Source organism: Corythoichthys intestinalis, chromosome 6 (assembly GCF_030265065.1).
Source record: "Corythoichthys intestinalis isolate RoL2023-P3 chromosome 6, ASM3026506v1, whole genome shotgun sequence".
Classification (NCBI taxonomy): Eukaryota; Metazoa; Chordata; class Actinopteri; order Syngnathiformes; family Syngnathidae; genus Corythoichthys; species Corythoichthys intestinalis.
In genome coordinates this window covers 46,443,598-46,456,295 of record NC_080400.1, presented here as the reverse complement: position 1 = coordinate 46,456,295, position 12,698 = coordinate 46,443,598, and the positions used below count along the sequence as shown (strand labels likewise).

General features: G+C 38.1%; 1 protein-coding gene across 1 annotated transcript in view; it reads right to left on the bottom strand.

Annotated features, from left to right (window-relative positions):
* dpf1 (double PHD fingers 1) overlaps window positions 1-12,698 on the bottom strand; it is an 87,845-nt gene that overhangs the window by 65,202 nt on the left and 9,945 nt on the right. Inside the window, 3 exon segments of the mRNA XM_057838643.1 lie at window positions 1,305-1,412; window positions 1,910-2,070; window positions 2,537-2,566. Coding sequence (XP_057694626.1) covers window positions 1,305-1,412; window positions 1,910-2,070; window positions 2,537-2,566 — 299 coding nt within the window.

Here is a 12,698-nt window from a genome sequence, read left to right as displayed (position 1 = left end):
CCGCCAAGAGAGCACTATCCGCGGCTCGGGCTCGGGGAGCCATGTGCCCCGACGTCGGCCGGTTTGTCCACCGAGAATGTGCCATTTTAGGCATTCATTCCCCTCTGTTTCCAGGTGACGAGCACTGCCTGCTTGCTGGAGCCACAGCAGAACGACGAGCCGAAACTTTCTCGCTGCCGGGCGCTGGCCAGTCGGTGAAGACAACCAACCCCGCCGCCGTGTGTGACACGAGTTGGGGGAGTTTTGTGTGGTTTTTAAATTTTTAAAAGGCGTGGAAAAGACTTGGATGAGCCACTCGGTTCAGGTTAGCATGTCGCTCTCACGTCTCCTGTTTTGTTTACGCTCTGTCCTCCGTCTCTGAAGTTGGGGCAGGGAAATGACAAAAGCCAGACTAACCCCGGTGGCATTAAATACCGGTTGGGTGGTTTCAGAAGTCGGCTGTTTTGACCATTATGTAGTAATTTAGCCCTGTCGTACTGAATAATTGCATTTTTAGTATTTCATATTCCATTTAGCAAAAGACCGTTATTTGTCATGACCATACAATTTATTTAGCAATTGGGGAAAAATACTTAGGTAAAAAGAATATCCTGTAAAAATATTGGAGTAGAGAGATCAAAACGATGATATTTTGCTGCTCTCTGTTTTTCCTCGGTTTGAATCCACCCTCTCAATGGGCTGTATTCTAAATCAGTTGAAATCGTTACTCAGCCGACGTCATCACCAAGCTGGCGGTGCTAGAGCGCTATAATGACAGGAGGGGCTAAACGGCAGATTAAAAGACTCATTTCTCTTCATCTGCGCTTTACCAAATTGTTGTATATAGTCAAATCGTCTCAAAATATGACTTTAATTGACATAATAATGGTATTTAAGATTGTTTTTATTTTTTATTGTGTCATCGTGTCACAGGTACTTTAAGCTTGTAAAAAAGATGACAAACTTTATTGTTCTAGGGAATATCTTTGCAAATGTTCTTTAATTTTGTGAGGTGCATTATGAATTGCAAAATACACTAACAGAGACAACTCCTGACCAGACTTTTCTTACTTCTCAAAAACGTATTGAGTGTTGTTAAAGGAAAGGTGATGTCCCATTGGAATGTGTTTTAGAAATCGAATTCAAAATGTGGGCAAAATTGCAAAGAAAAAAAAAAAAAAAAAGTTTTAATAAATAATTTTTTTTAAAAAACAAGAAGGTATCAGTTTGAACATTAATTAACTTGTCTATGTAGTGTATTGAACTGACTAAAGGTTGAAAAGTATCTGTAAATCACTGTATTCTATCAATTGTTTCCTCCTTACCAATTTTAAACTCAATCGGAACAAGCCGTGGGTCCTCCAGAATGTTCAACCGCCTCTTTTTGCGCCAGCACCGAGCAGGATACGTGTACAACTGACCTGGCGCGTGACCTGAAATTCAAAGCGCAAAACACACAGCTCAGTTCTGTACACAATTTAATGCACTTTAAAATATTTGATGCATGCATTATCATAACAATACAATTGGAGGTGTTATACTTTTTAAAAGAAAGCAGAAACAATTTATATCCTCTTACTTACCAAACTGACAATACATCTGGCATAAAAGTACATAAAGGTGACTCCATTTTTTTGCACACACTTATACAGACTATTTCTTTGAGGGTAATTTGTGCAAGTGGCATATTATCACCACAGGGGTGGGTTTTTTTCTCGGCCATAATACACTAATGTTAGATAGAAAAAAAGTGGAGAACATGCATGGGCCATAAGGTGGGGGGATTTGGAGCTAGAATAAAAAATTGTGCACGGAAGGGAAGTAGAAAAAAGAGGCAGTTATTGAGGGAAAGGAGGAACAAACAAGGTTTTGAAAAAGTTTGAGTAGATCACCAGGTATGAAACAACCAAAGTGGTTGATGGACACCTACCTGGTCCACGGTGATTCTTCTCCATCCAAATGTAGCAGTTGCTCTGGGCCACACCTGTCTGGGAATCCAGAAAGGGGAGACGCATGGAGCGCTCAGCACACAGACGGGCATTGTAACTGCGACAGTGTTCAATGGCTTCCTTGTAGAACTCCTCTCCAAGACTGGACCAAAGGAAATGAGTGAGAGTGAAGAAACGTGTTATTCTTCAAAATTTAGAACAAAGCAATGCAATTTCACTGGCTTCAGTGGGGGGGTGTTCTGTTGGTGAAGTGTTCTTCTTAGCACTGAGACATTGTCCGCACTGCAGGTCACCATTTTTCTTTCAGTTGATATGCACACACATACTGACCATGTCTTCCTATCATGGTACATTCAGTTTCCAAAATAACTTTATCATAAAAAAACGACTGTCGACGAATACGTTTAATATAGTGTAATTTAAACTTCATTGTTGAGGCAAGCTGTGAAGTTGTACAATCCAATTAAATTGTAGCATATGAACTGGCAAGGACTCACAATAGAAGACAAAAAAAATCACAATTGTCTCTAAGAAGAACACTAATACACTTTTTTTACTCATTGATTGAGTCTGATTAACATTCAATGCCATGTTGCTCTCTCTCTTACCTGTTCTTGATGACTGCACCTCCAGATTGCCTGTGGGGGAGAGAAGAAGCCCAACAGATGCAGTATGAGTCATTTTCCCTTTTCATTCATTCATATCTCTTTCTCCATTCCGCTGTTGGTTTGACTTTTCACTCCTTCCCCCGCTGCCCTGTGCCTTTGGCTTCTCTCCACTTTAAGTAAATCTTTATTTACTTTTACGCTCTCTCGACATGATTAATTTTGCGTTCACACCTCCCTCTTTGTCTTTCTACAGTTAATCACTTTTCTCTTGTGTGTTGCCGCTGAGCACAGACGCCAAGGTCACTCTGCTCTACACACACTAGAAACAAAACACACATGCAAAGTCAAAGCCTTGGTGAACCAACTGTCACTACTTGGAAACAAGTTTGTCGACCTTGCGCAAAAAAAAATTAAAATGTACAGTGTATTATTTTTTGCTTATAATCACGTCAAGTCACCAAACAATTAGTTTCACATGCCCATTGTAATGAATGTAGCATGCAAATGTTCAAGAGTTGGTTTGTTTAATACTAATAAATAAATAAATGAAATAAAAACCAATGAAAAAAACAAAACAACAGTTTTCTATTAAATATCGTGGAGGAATGAAATGTTGCACACTGCAAAAACACACCTACTTAAAACTAGTTAAATTCCCATGTTTTCAGTGTAAATCTACTAGAAATAAGTGAAATTATCTGCAAGTGCTTCAAATAAATTCTGCTGATTCACATTACTTAAAATAAGTTTAACAGACCTTTTTTAAGCAATAAATTACAATATTAAATCTAGAAAAAGCCTTGAAATGTCAAATTTTCTTAATTTAAGAATAGATGTTGTTCAAAACATTATTTGAAACTTTTTTTTTTTTTTAGATATATGGGCTTAATGAGAACAAATAGTAAGATTTATTTATTTACTTTGACTAATCTGACACATTAATCTGTTAACTAGTCTTTGACAGTCAAAACAACATGGAGAAAATTGTTTGAATAGATTTAAGAAAGATAATGATATTTGATGTTTCAAAGCTTTTTTAAGATTAAATGTATTATTTTTTTTCTTAAAATAAAGTCTGCTAAACCTATTTTCACCAATGTGAGTAAAATTTACTTGAAGCACTGGCAAATAATTTCACTTATTTCTCGTAGATTAACACTGAAAAAAGGGGAATTTACCTAGTTTTCAGGAGGTGTGTTTTTTCAGTGTAAGCCATCTTCCAAATAGACACTGTCATACGGTAACGTGCTTGAATGGTGGTTAGCTTTGGTCAACATGTTTGCATTTGTTTTCTTTAGGTACAGTACATAAGCAACCTTTCACATTCCAAAAACATGCATATTAGGTACCTTAAAGACTTTCATTGTCTTTTGTTGTATACTGTGATTGACTGGCACCTAATGCACAGTGTACCCCGCTATATGTCAGGTACATACCAGCAAAAAGACTCTGGTGATTAAAGGGCAAAAAAAACACATAATTTCTTTTTTCTGATGTGTAACAGTGGAGACAAACATAAATAATAGTCAGTATTTCCAAGAAGTGGCAACCCTTTGTGGAGCAGACATTTTATCACTGCAGGTACTATTTCACACAATTATAAGCAATTATCCCAGATTGCCCGCTCTTCCCCATGGCGTCAGCAATACCCATTGTCCCTTGCACCTGTGTTTAAGAATCTCAGTGTTTACATGTTTTGGTATTAGTGTTGTTTTTGTCAACTATGATGATAATTAAAGTATTTCGTCACCAAAATATTTTGTCATGACGATGACTTGATGATGACGAGCTAAAAATGTGTCTTGGGAGACTAAGGGGCCGTTTACATGGTGACTCTCCAGGAATACGAAAAATTTCATGTTTGCATTTATATGGTTCTGTCTCCATTCGAACAATGTTGCAATTCCACGTGAAAACGATGTAGTAGTCATGCTAGGCCCTAGGGGGGCAGTGCTGATTTACAAGGCGACAGCCAATGATACACTTTGACACCAACAACGTCCTCAGCCCGGAAGACAACATACCAGCCTAGTCCAAGCAATGGCATTTTTCTTTTGCTCCAAAAGGCACAAAAATCGAAAAACGGTCAATTAAAGCAGACGTTCCGCCATATTTGCTGTTTTTAATGTATTGTAGCACCGCTGCGCACGCCCAGTATGACATGTGCGAGTGCTGACGTTATCGGAGAGGGAGCTTTCCGTTGATACGGATGCGGAGCAAGCCCCCTCATGAACCCGCAATCTAATCCTTCCACTTTGGAGGCAGGATTCAAAGGTTTGCATGTTCGCCTTCCGTATAAAGGTGAGGCCATTCCGCAGCACAGTCATTGCATCTTTGTGTCGCAGTAGCCATGTAAACTGCCCCTAAAACATAACGAGACGAATGGCAGTTTTCGTTTGACGAGACGAGAACGAGATGAAAATTCGTCATACATTCTGTCACGCATCGTAGCAGTGTTTGGTCATGTGATGTGCTGCTTGCTAAGTTTTGTTTTCTTATCTTGACTAGAAAGGCTATGTTGCTTTAGACTTTAAAGGTCTGTGCTGATGGATATTCACACATTAAATGTAACTTGTAGCATTAGTATAGGATTCGCGTTATCATTAGCATTTAGTGTGATGAGTGTCATCTTAAACTCTTGGAAAACTTTTTACATACAGTTTGATGCGTCAGGGTGAGTTTGATTAATGAAAATAATGTATGGTTTTCCTGCTGAGTGTGTATAATCATCACAAGGTGGTAATGTCCTTGTAGACTCTACAATTATGGGCTTGTCTGTCAGCGTTCATTCCAAATTGTTGGTAACCTTTTATTTATTTATTCATAGACTAAAACTTTTGAATTTTACAGATGAAAACGTTTTAAGTAATTAGTAAATAAGTCAACCAAAACTAGATGAAAATTACCTGGATTTTCGTTTACTAAAACTAGATGAAGACGAACACATGCTGAAATGACTATAATATTACTAAGACTAATGAGTATTTTTTTCCAAAAGACTAAGACCAAGACAAAAATTAAAAGCGCTACCAAAAACAACACTGGTTGGTATACCTAACATCACCATCGTCACAGCAATGGCTGCACTAATTTGTAGTGTCATCGTTTGGACCGCCCAGGGGCAGGCTCCTAATGTTACTCACATTTAATTTTTTTTTTTTTTTTTTTTGTAAGTTGTTGAGGAGACAAACCAATATTGCTACGCCTCCATTATTTGAGGACAGATCGGACTGAATTTTGGTACGCACATTATATTCTGAGGCTGTGTATACATCAATTCTCTGAGGAATTCTCTCTGATTTTTTTTTTTTTTTTTTTTTTAAGGTTTTGTCTAGGAATATCGATATAGACTATTAATATGCTCCTGTCAAGAATCGATATATATTTTTTAAAAGTTTAACTATTTGATAAAGGTACCAAAAGGTTGGTACGGTAATTGTCCACTAGAAAAGTGTCTACAGTATGTTAAGAAAGACACTCATTAGTTTACAAGAATGTTGCAATAATATAGAAATGCTGTATTTATTTACACAGAAGTATTTTCATAGTCTGTAAGGAAAACAATAGTTTTTGAGAGCATTGTTTATTTTTCGATTTAGAACTAGCTTATCTCTTTAATACTTGTATTGTATAGAATATCATAAATTGATTTCCTGACCCGCGAATCGATAATAGTTGTCTAGCCATAATTTGAGCCTTGCATAGGAAATTGTATCGTATCGCAAGATACGCAGAGGTTCCTACTAGAGATGTCCCGATCCGATATTTGGATCGGATCTGACGCCGATATGGGCAAAAAAATGCGCATCGGTATCGGATCGGCCGACACGGAAAAATTCTGATCCAGACTTCCGAACCAGTTTTTTTAAAGTCCGGTCCGGGTTTTACAGCGCACCAACTTACATAATCAATTCCAGTTTTTGCTTCGGTTTCCCTAAAATCTTGTCCGTATTTTAGGGCACACCTTCAACACACTACATTACTGTCTCCCAATTTACCGAGAGACTTTATCGGTAAAAATGTCAGCTGTGTGGGATCATTTCACCTTAAAGGACGACAAAGACGAAGAGGCAGAGTGCAACATATGCCACAATAAAGTCAAGCGTGGTGGTAAAGCTGTAAGAAGTTTTAATACAACCAACCTAATCAAGCATTTAGCGAAATACCACCACAAACAATATAAGGCGTATGTTGAGAAAACCGAAGACCAAAAGAAGGGTCCTACGCAACTAACACCTGCAGAAACTTTTGCTATGCGTGACAAACTGGCACCCGACAGTCCCAAAGCCCAGGGAATAACAAGAGTCATTGCCGAAAAATTCATTCTGGATGACGAGCCATTATCTCTCATGAGTAAAGACGCACCATCCAACACTTAGGTACAACATGCACGGTACAACATGCCCAGCCGTCATTACATCCTTGAGTGATTCGGCCGTGGAAGATTCGAGAACGCTTCACAAACATCCAAATTCCGATTATTGAAATATGTCAAGTATAGCGGAACTAATACACAGCGCGGTCTTCGGGACGCAATGAGAAACGGACCGCATTGCGTCCGGAGAGTAAACATCATTCTTGTCATAGACACGGGTAATGCCAATGCTCAACTCACGGCTTTAGCTCAACTCATGCCGCTGGATAAAAAACACAAGAATACCTGACTGCTGCTGACAGTCGCTACAAACTACGTCAACATCGTTTTACTGTAGATAATAGATATCATATGTATATAGAACTAGATGCAAGATGAAAGGCTCGACGGCGGTAGCAACATTGAAGTATGGACAACTAAACGGCCGCCATCTTAAAGCAGAAGACTTCCCTAGTAGGCTGTTGTGAACCTTCCAAGCGAACCTAATTAACTTTTTATCTAAAATACTCCTAAATCGGCAAAATCTTGACTTGAATCTATCTTCAAAACAATTTTAAAACATTCACATGTCGAAAGTAGACAGAAGGGAAATTATGGAATAAGGGGAGCAATTTTAACATCTTTAACAGTTGATTCGCAAAATTAAATGAATTGAATGTAGTTTAAAGCTGCTGATACAGAATTGGGAATTGAGTATTTTATTTACTGTTTTAAAATATCAACTTGATACTGAAATAGTCGTTTATTTAAACCTGAGAGGCTTTTTATACAGTTACTGTAACTAATGCACGAAACATTAAAAGCATCTAATAGCTTGGGGGGGGGGGGGGGGGGGATTTTCCACTGAGGTTGTTTGTGTGTTTTGCTTTTTTAAGACAGTTTACAATATTATTTGCACGTTTTACTGACTGACTATGCCATTTCTGTTTGTTATTTATAATGTGTTGTGTTTGTCATTGAATAAACAGGTCAGTTTCTTGTTACCAGCCATTGTGTGTTATTCAAACTCACCTAATTCAGCTGGCTAGTTGTTATCAAGAGTACTAAAACTCTTTTCAACATGAGTCTGACAACTAAGTAAGGAGGCTAAATAACTTTCAACTTTTACACATGCTCAGATAGGCCGGTATCGGTATTGGCCAGTATCGGTATCGGATCGGAAGTGCAAAACAATATCGGTATCGGATCGGAAGCACAAAAACCATCCCTAGTTCCTACCCTTATCGCTGAATGTGTTATAGAGTCCAAAGCTTGTTAGGGAAATTGTTCAACATGTTAACCTAACAGCGTGCAATAAGTCAAGTGAAACTATCCGTTTACAGTCAAGAAAGAAGAAAAATGTTATCTCCAACATGTAGAAAACCTTAAAATGATCAAATGTCTGATAACCAGTATTAAATGAGGTGTTTGTGATTAATTGGTTTGAGAAGATACATTATTTTGAGAAATTAAAACAATGAGGTAGAGACACACCCCTTGCAACACGATTATAAGTCAAAAATGTGAAAATTCAACTATCAGACACAGCAGAGCAAATGTTGACACTGTGTGCAGCATCTTTAAAATCCACTGAAATAATCCTGCAACCTCTCTGGCCAGCACTGGGCATGTGACATTTAAAGGATGTGATCCGGGCAACAATATGTGGGGCAAACCATGCCCATGTTTGTTAATATGTCACTGCAAATGAGCTCTTCACAGTCTACTGAAGGGAATATGTCTTTACACAGCTGCCCATGGTTATGTTTAAGAGCATTTTACAGCATATTTTGCAGCAGAATTTGCTTCACTATTAAAATGTAGCAGCATAGCTCCAGTGATGGTGCCAGGAGTTTCAAGCAAATATAGAGGAATGGCGCATGATAGAGGCCTGTTCAAACAAAAATTCAACTAAAGCCAAAATTAAGGGTAATTATATCCATATACACATACAGTATACAGAAATACCAGTTATGAGTAAACTGAGTTCTTTATACAAATATACCAGTTATGAGTAAACAGAGTTCTTTAAAAAAGAAAAGATAGCGAGAGAAGGGAAGAGAAAACTTGGCATTTAAAGCTTCACTGATGACAAAAGTAAAATACCAGGGAGAGAGATTGAATGAGTGGTGAAAAAAGGAACACATTCAAAATGTAAAACAGGCCACCAAACAGCTCCCCATCCACCACCTCCCTAAACACCCTCTTACTTCAAATCCTCTACCCTCCATCAGTTTTCCGCCTGCTGTCCACCAAGCTACTGAAATAAGTTCCTTGATAATACTGTAAGTTGACAGCTGAAGAAAATAGCTTCCATCAATTTAGCTACGCCCGGTTTTATAATATTGAGATAGGAAAACTGCATGACTGTTTGCGAAAGATTGGAGGCAAGAAGAGCAAAAAAATGCGGGAGCTGAGAGAGAAATGCCTCATATGAGGGTGGTTTCACTAAAACAAAAACAAATGGATGGATAGAAAATAGACAGGCAAGGGCAAAGGAGATGGAGAGGAGTGACAGATGATGGACAAAAAGAAAGGATGGGAGCACGATGACCTGTGAAATGCTCATTTTTCAGCAAGGACATCGCTCACAGATAGCCCTTTTTCATCTTTTATCCCATCATTAAAAAAAGGCTTGCTGTCACATTATAGGGACCGTGAAACCCATCATTTGATAGGAAATGGTCACCAGTGGAGCATCAAGCAGTAGTCTTTCAGAAGCAATTTGAATCAAATTGTTGTTAAATCATTTCAAGTGATTTGATAATCTATTAAAATCGTGTTTTCGTATCGATAAAGCAAAACTGTAGTTTTCAAAATATGCTAATGATTGACGTCACGTTGCGTGACATCATGGAACATGTCACAAAAACGGAATCAAAAAAATTCTTTCTGAATGCATATTGATTTCTCTTTGGCTTTTTTACAATGTCCAAATTTTTAAAAACGTTGGCCCTGTGGAGCCATAGCCTATCCTAATTGATCCTGAACATGTCACATGCCAATCGCAGGACTCATTTTGACATACAGACATTTACTCTTATGGATAATCTAACATTTTTAAATGAACATTTCGGCTATAGGCGGAAACAGACGTTATGTTATAATGGCAAAAACGTATATTTTCATTCTTGCCAATGGCAAAATTTGATTTAAGCATCACATTCGGACACTAGAATACCGTATTTTTCAGACTATAAGTCGCAACTGAGTATACAGTGCCTTGCAAAAGTATTCGGCCCCCTTGAACCTTGCAACCTTTCGCCACATTTCAGGCTTCAAACATAAAGATATAAAATTTTAATTTTTTGTCAAGAATCAACAACAAGTGGGACACAATCATGAAGTGGAACAAAATTTATTGGATAATTTAAACTTTTTTAACAAATAAAAAACTGAAAAGTGGGGCGTGCAGTATTATTCGGCCCCCTTGCGTTAATACTTTGTAGCGCCACCTTTTGCTCCAATTACAGCTGCAAGTCGCTTGGGGTATGTTTCTATCAGTTTTGCACATCGAGAGACTGACATTCGTGCCCATTCTTCCTTGCAAAACACCTCGAGCTCAGTGAGGTTGGATGGAGAGTGTTTGTGAACAGAAGTCTTCAGCTCTTTCCACAGATTCTCGATTGGATTCAGGTATGGACTTTGACTTGGCCATTCTAACACCTGGATACGTTTATTTTTTAACCATTCCATTGTAGATTTGGCTTTATGTTTTGGATCATTGTCCTTTTGGAAGATAAATCTCCGTCCCAGTCTCAGGTCTTGTGCAGATACCAACAGGTTTTCTTCCAGAATGTTCCTGTATTTGGCTGCATCCATCTTCCCGTCAATTTTAACCATCTTCCCTGTCCCTGCTGAAGAAAAGCAGGCCCAAACCATGATGCTGCCACCACCATGTTTGACAGTGGAGATGGTGTGTTCAGGCTGATGAGCTGTGTTGCTTTTACGCCAAACATATCGTTTTGCATTGTGGCCAAAAAGTTCAATTTTGGTTTCATCTGACCAGAGCACCTTCTTCCACATGTTTGGTGTGTCTCCCAGGTGGCTTGTGGCAAACTTTAAACGAGACTTTTTATGGATATCTCTGAGAAATGGCTTTCTTCTTGCCACTCTTCCATAAAGGCCAGATTTGTGCAGTGTACGACTGATTGTTGTCCTATGGACAGACTCTCCCACCTCAGCTGTAGATGTCTGCAGTTCATCCAGAGTGATCATGGGCCTCTTGGCTGCATCTCTGATCAGTTTTCTCTTGTTTGAGAAGAAAGTTTGGAAGGACGGCCGGGTCTTCGAAGATTTGCAGTGGTCTGATGCTCCTTCCATTTCAATATGATGGCTTGCACAGTGCTCCTAGAGATGTTTAAAGCTCGGGAAATCTTTTTGTATCCAAATCCGGCTTTAAACTTCTCCACAACAGTATCTCGGACCTGCATGGTGTGTTCCTTGGTTTTCATAATGCTCTCTGCACTTTAAACAGAACCCTCAGACTATCACAGAGCAGATGCATTTATACAGAGACTTGATTACACACATTTGGATTCTATTTATCATCATCGGTCATTTAGGACAACATTGGATCATTCAGAGATCTTCACTGAACTTCTGGAGTGAGTTTGCTACACTGAAAGTAAAGGGGCCGAATATTATTGCACGCCCCACTTTTCAGTTTTTTATTTGTTAAAAAAGTTAAAATTATCCAATAAATGTTGTTCCACTTCACGATTGTGTCCCACTTGTTGTTGATTCTTGACAAAAAAATTAAATTTCATATCTTTATGTTTGAAGCCTGAAATGTGGCGAAAGGTTGCAAGATTCAAGGGGGCCGAATACTTTTGCAAGGCACTGTAAGTCGCACCGGCCATAAAATGCCCGACGAAGAGAAAAAAAAACATAAGTCGCACCGGAGTATAAATCACACTTTTTGGGGAAATTTACTTGATAAGATCCAACACATAGAACAGATATGTCATCTTGAAAGGCAATTTAAAATAAAAATGCAATAGAGAGCAACATATTGAATATGTGAATATGATAATGTTACATGATGCATTAACAAGGAAATGCGAACGTGGCCGGTATGTTAATGTAACATAGCTATTAAGAGTTATTCAGATAACTATAGCATAAAGAACATGCTAACAAGTTTACCAAACCATCAGTGTTACTCCAAAACACCAAAATAACATGTGAAATGATATAATAACATGTTAATAATTTCACACATAAGTCACTCTAGAGCAGGGGTCATGAATTAAAAATCCTCTGGGTCCAAATTAAAAAATTACAACAATCTCGGGTCCGGAAATATTTTTTAATGCTTCTTTTTTTCCAAAAAATACAAACGTATCTTTACGTGGCCATGCTTATAATTACAAAATTCAAAAATGTAAATAAAATATAAAAAATTAATTTATAGTAAGTAATAGATAATATTTAATAATAATTAATTAGTAATAAATAATAAAGTGATCATATTGAGCCCTTAATTCCGCAATTTTTTGAGAACAGATGGCAGAGTTCATAGGGAAACTTTGTGAAAAAGCTGCGTGCTTCGTTTCATAGTGCATTTTCAAATGGCTGCTTTTTACAAGCGCTTCCGTTGTTCGGCCATTCCATACTACGAGGCGAAACGTCTACACAAGACGGTTGCAAGCATCCGCACGCATGCGCACATCGCTTAGAAGCGGCGAGTTCTCACTATTTTTGTTTTTATTTAGTTTTTTAGAACCTTTTCATTGCCAGAAAAATACTTTTTGCATGTATTACCCTCTCATACTTTTAACCATTGTGGCTTTTTGTGTTAGCTTT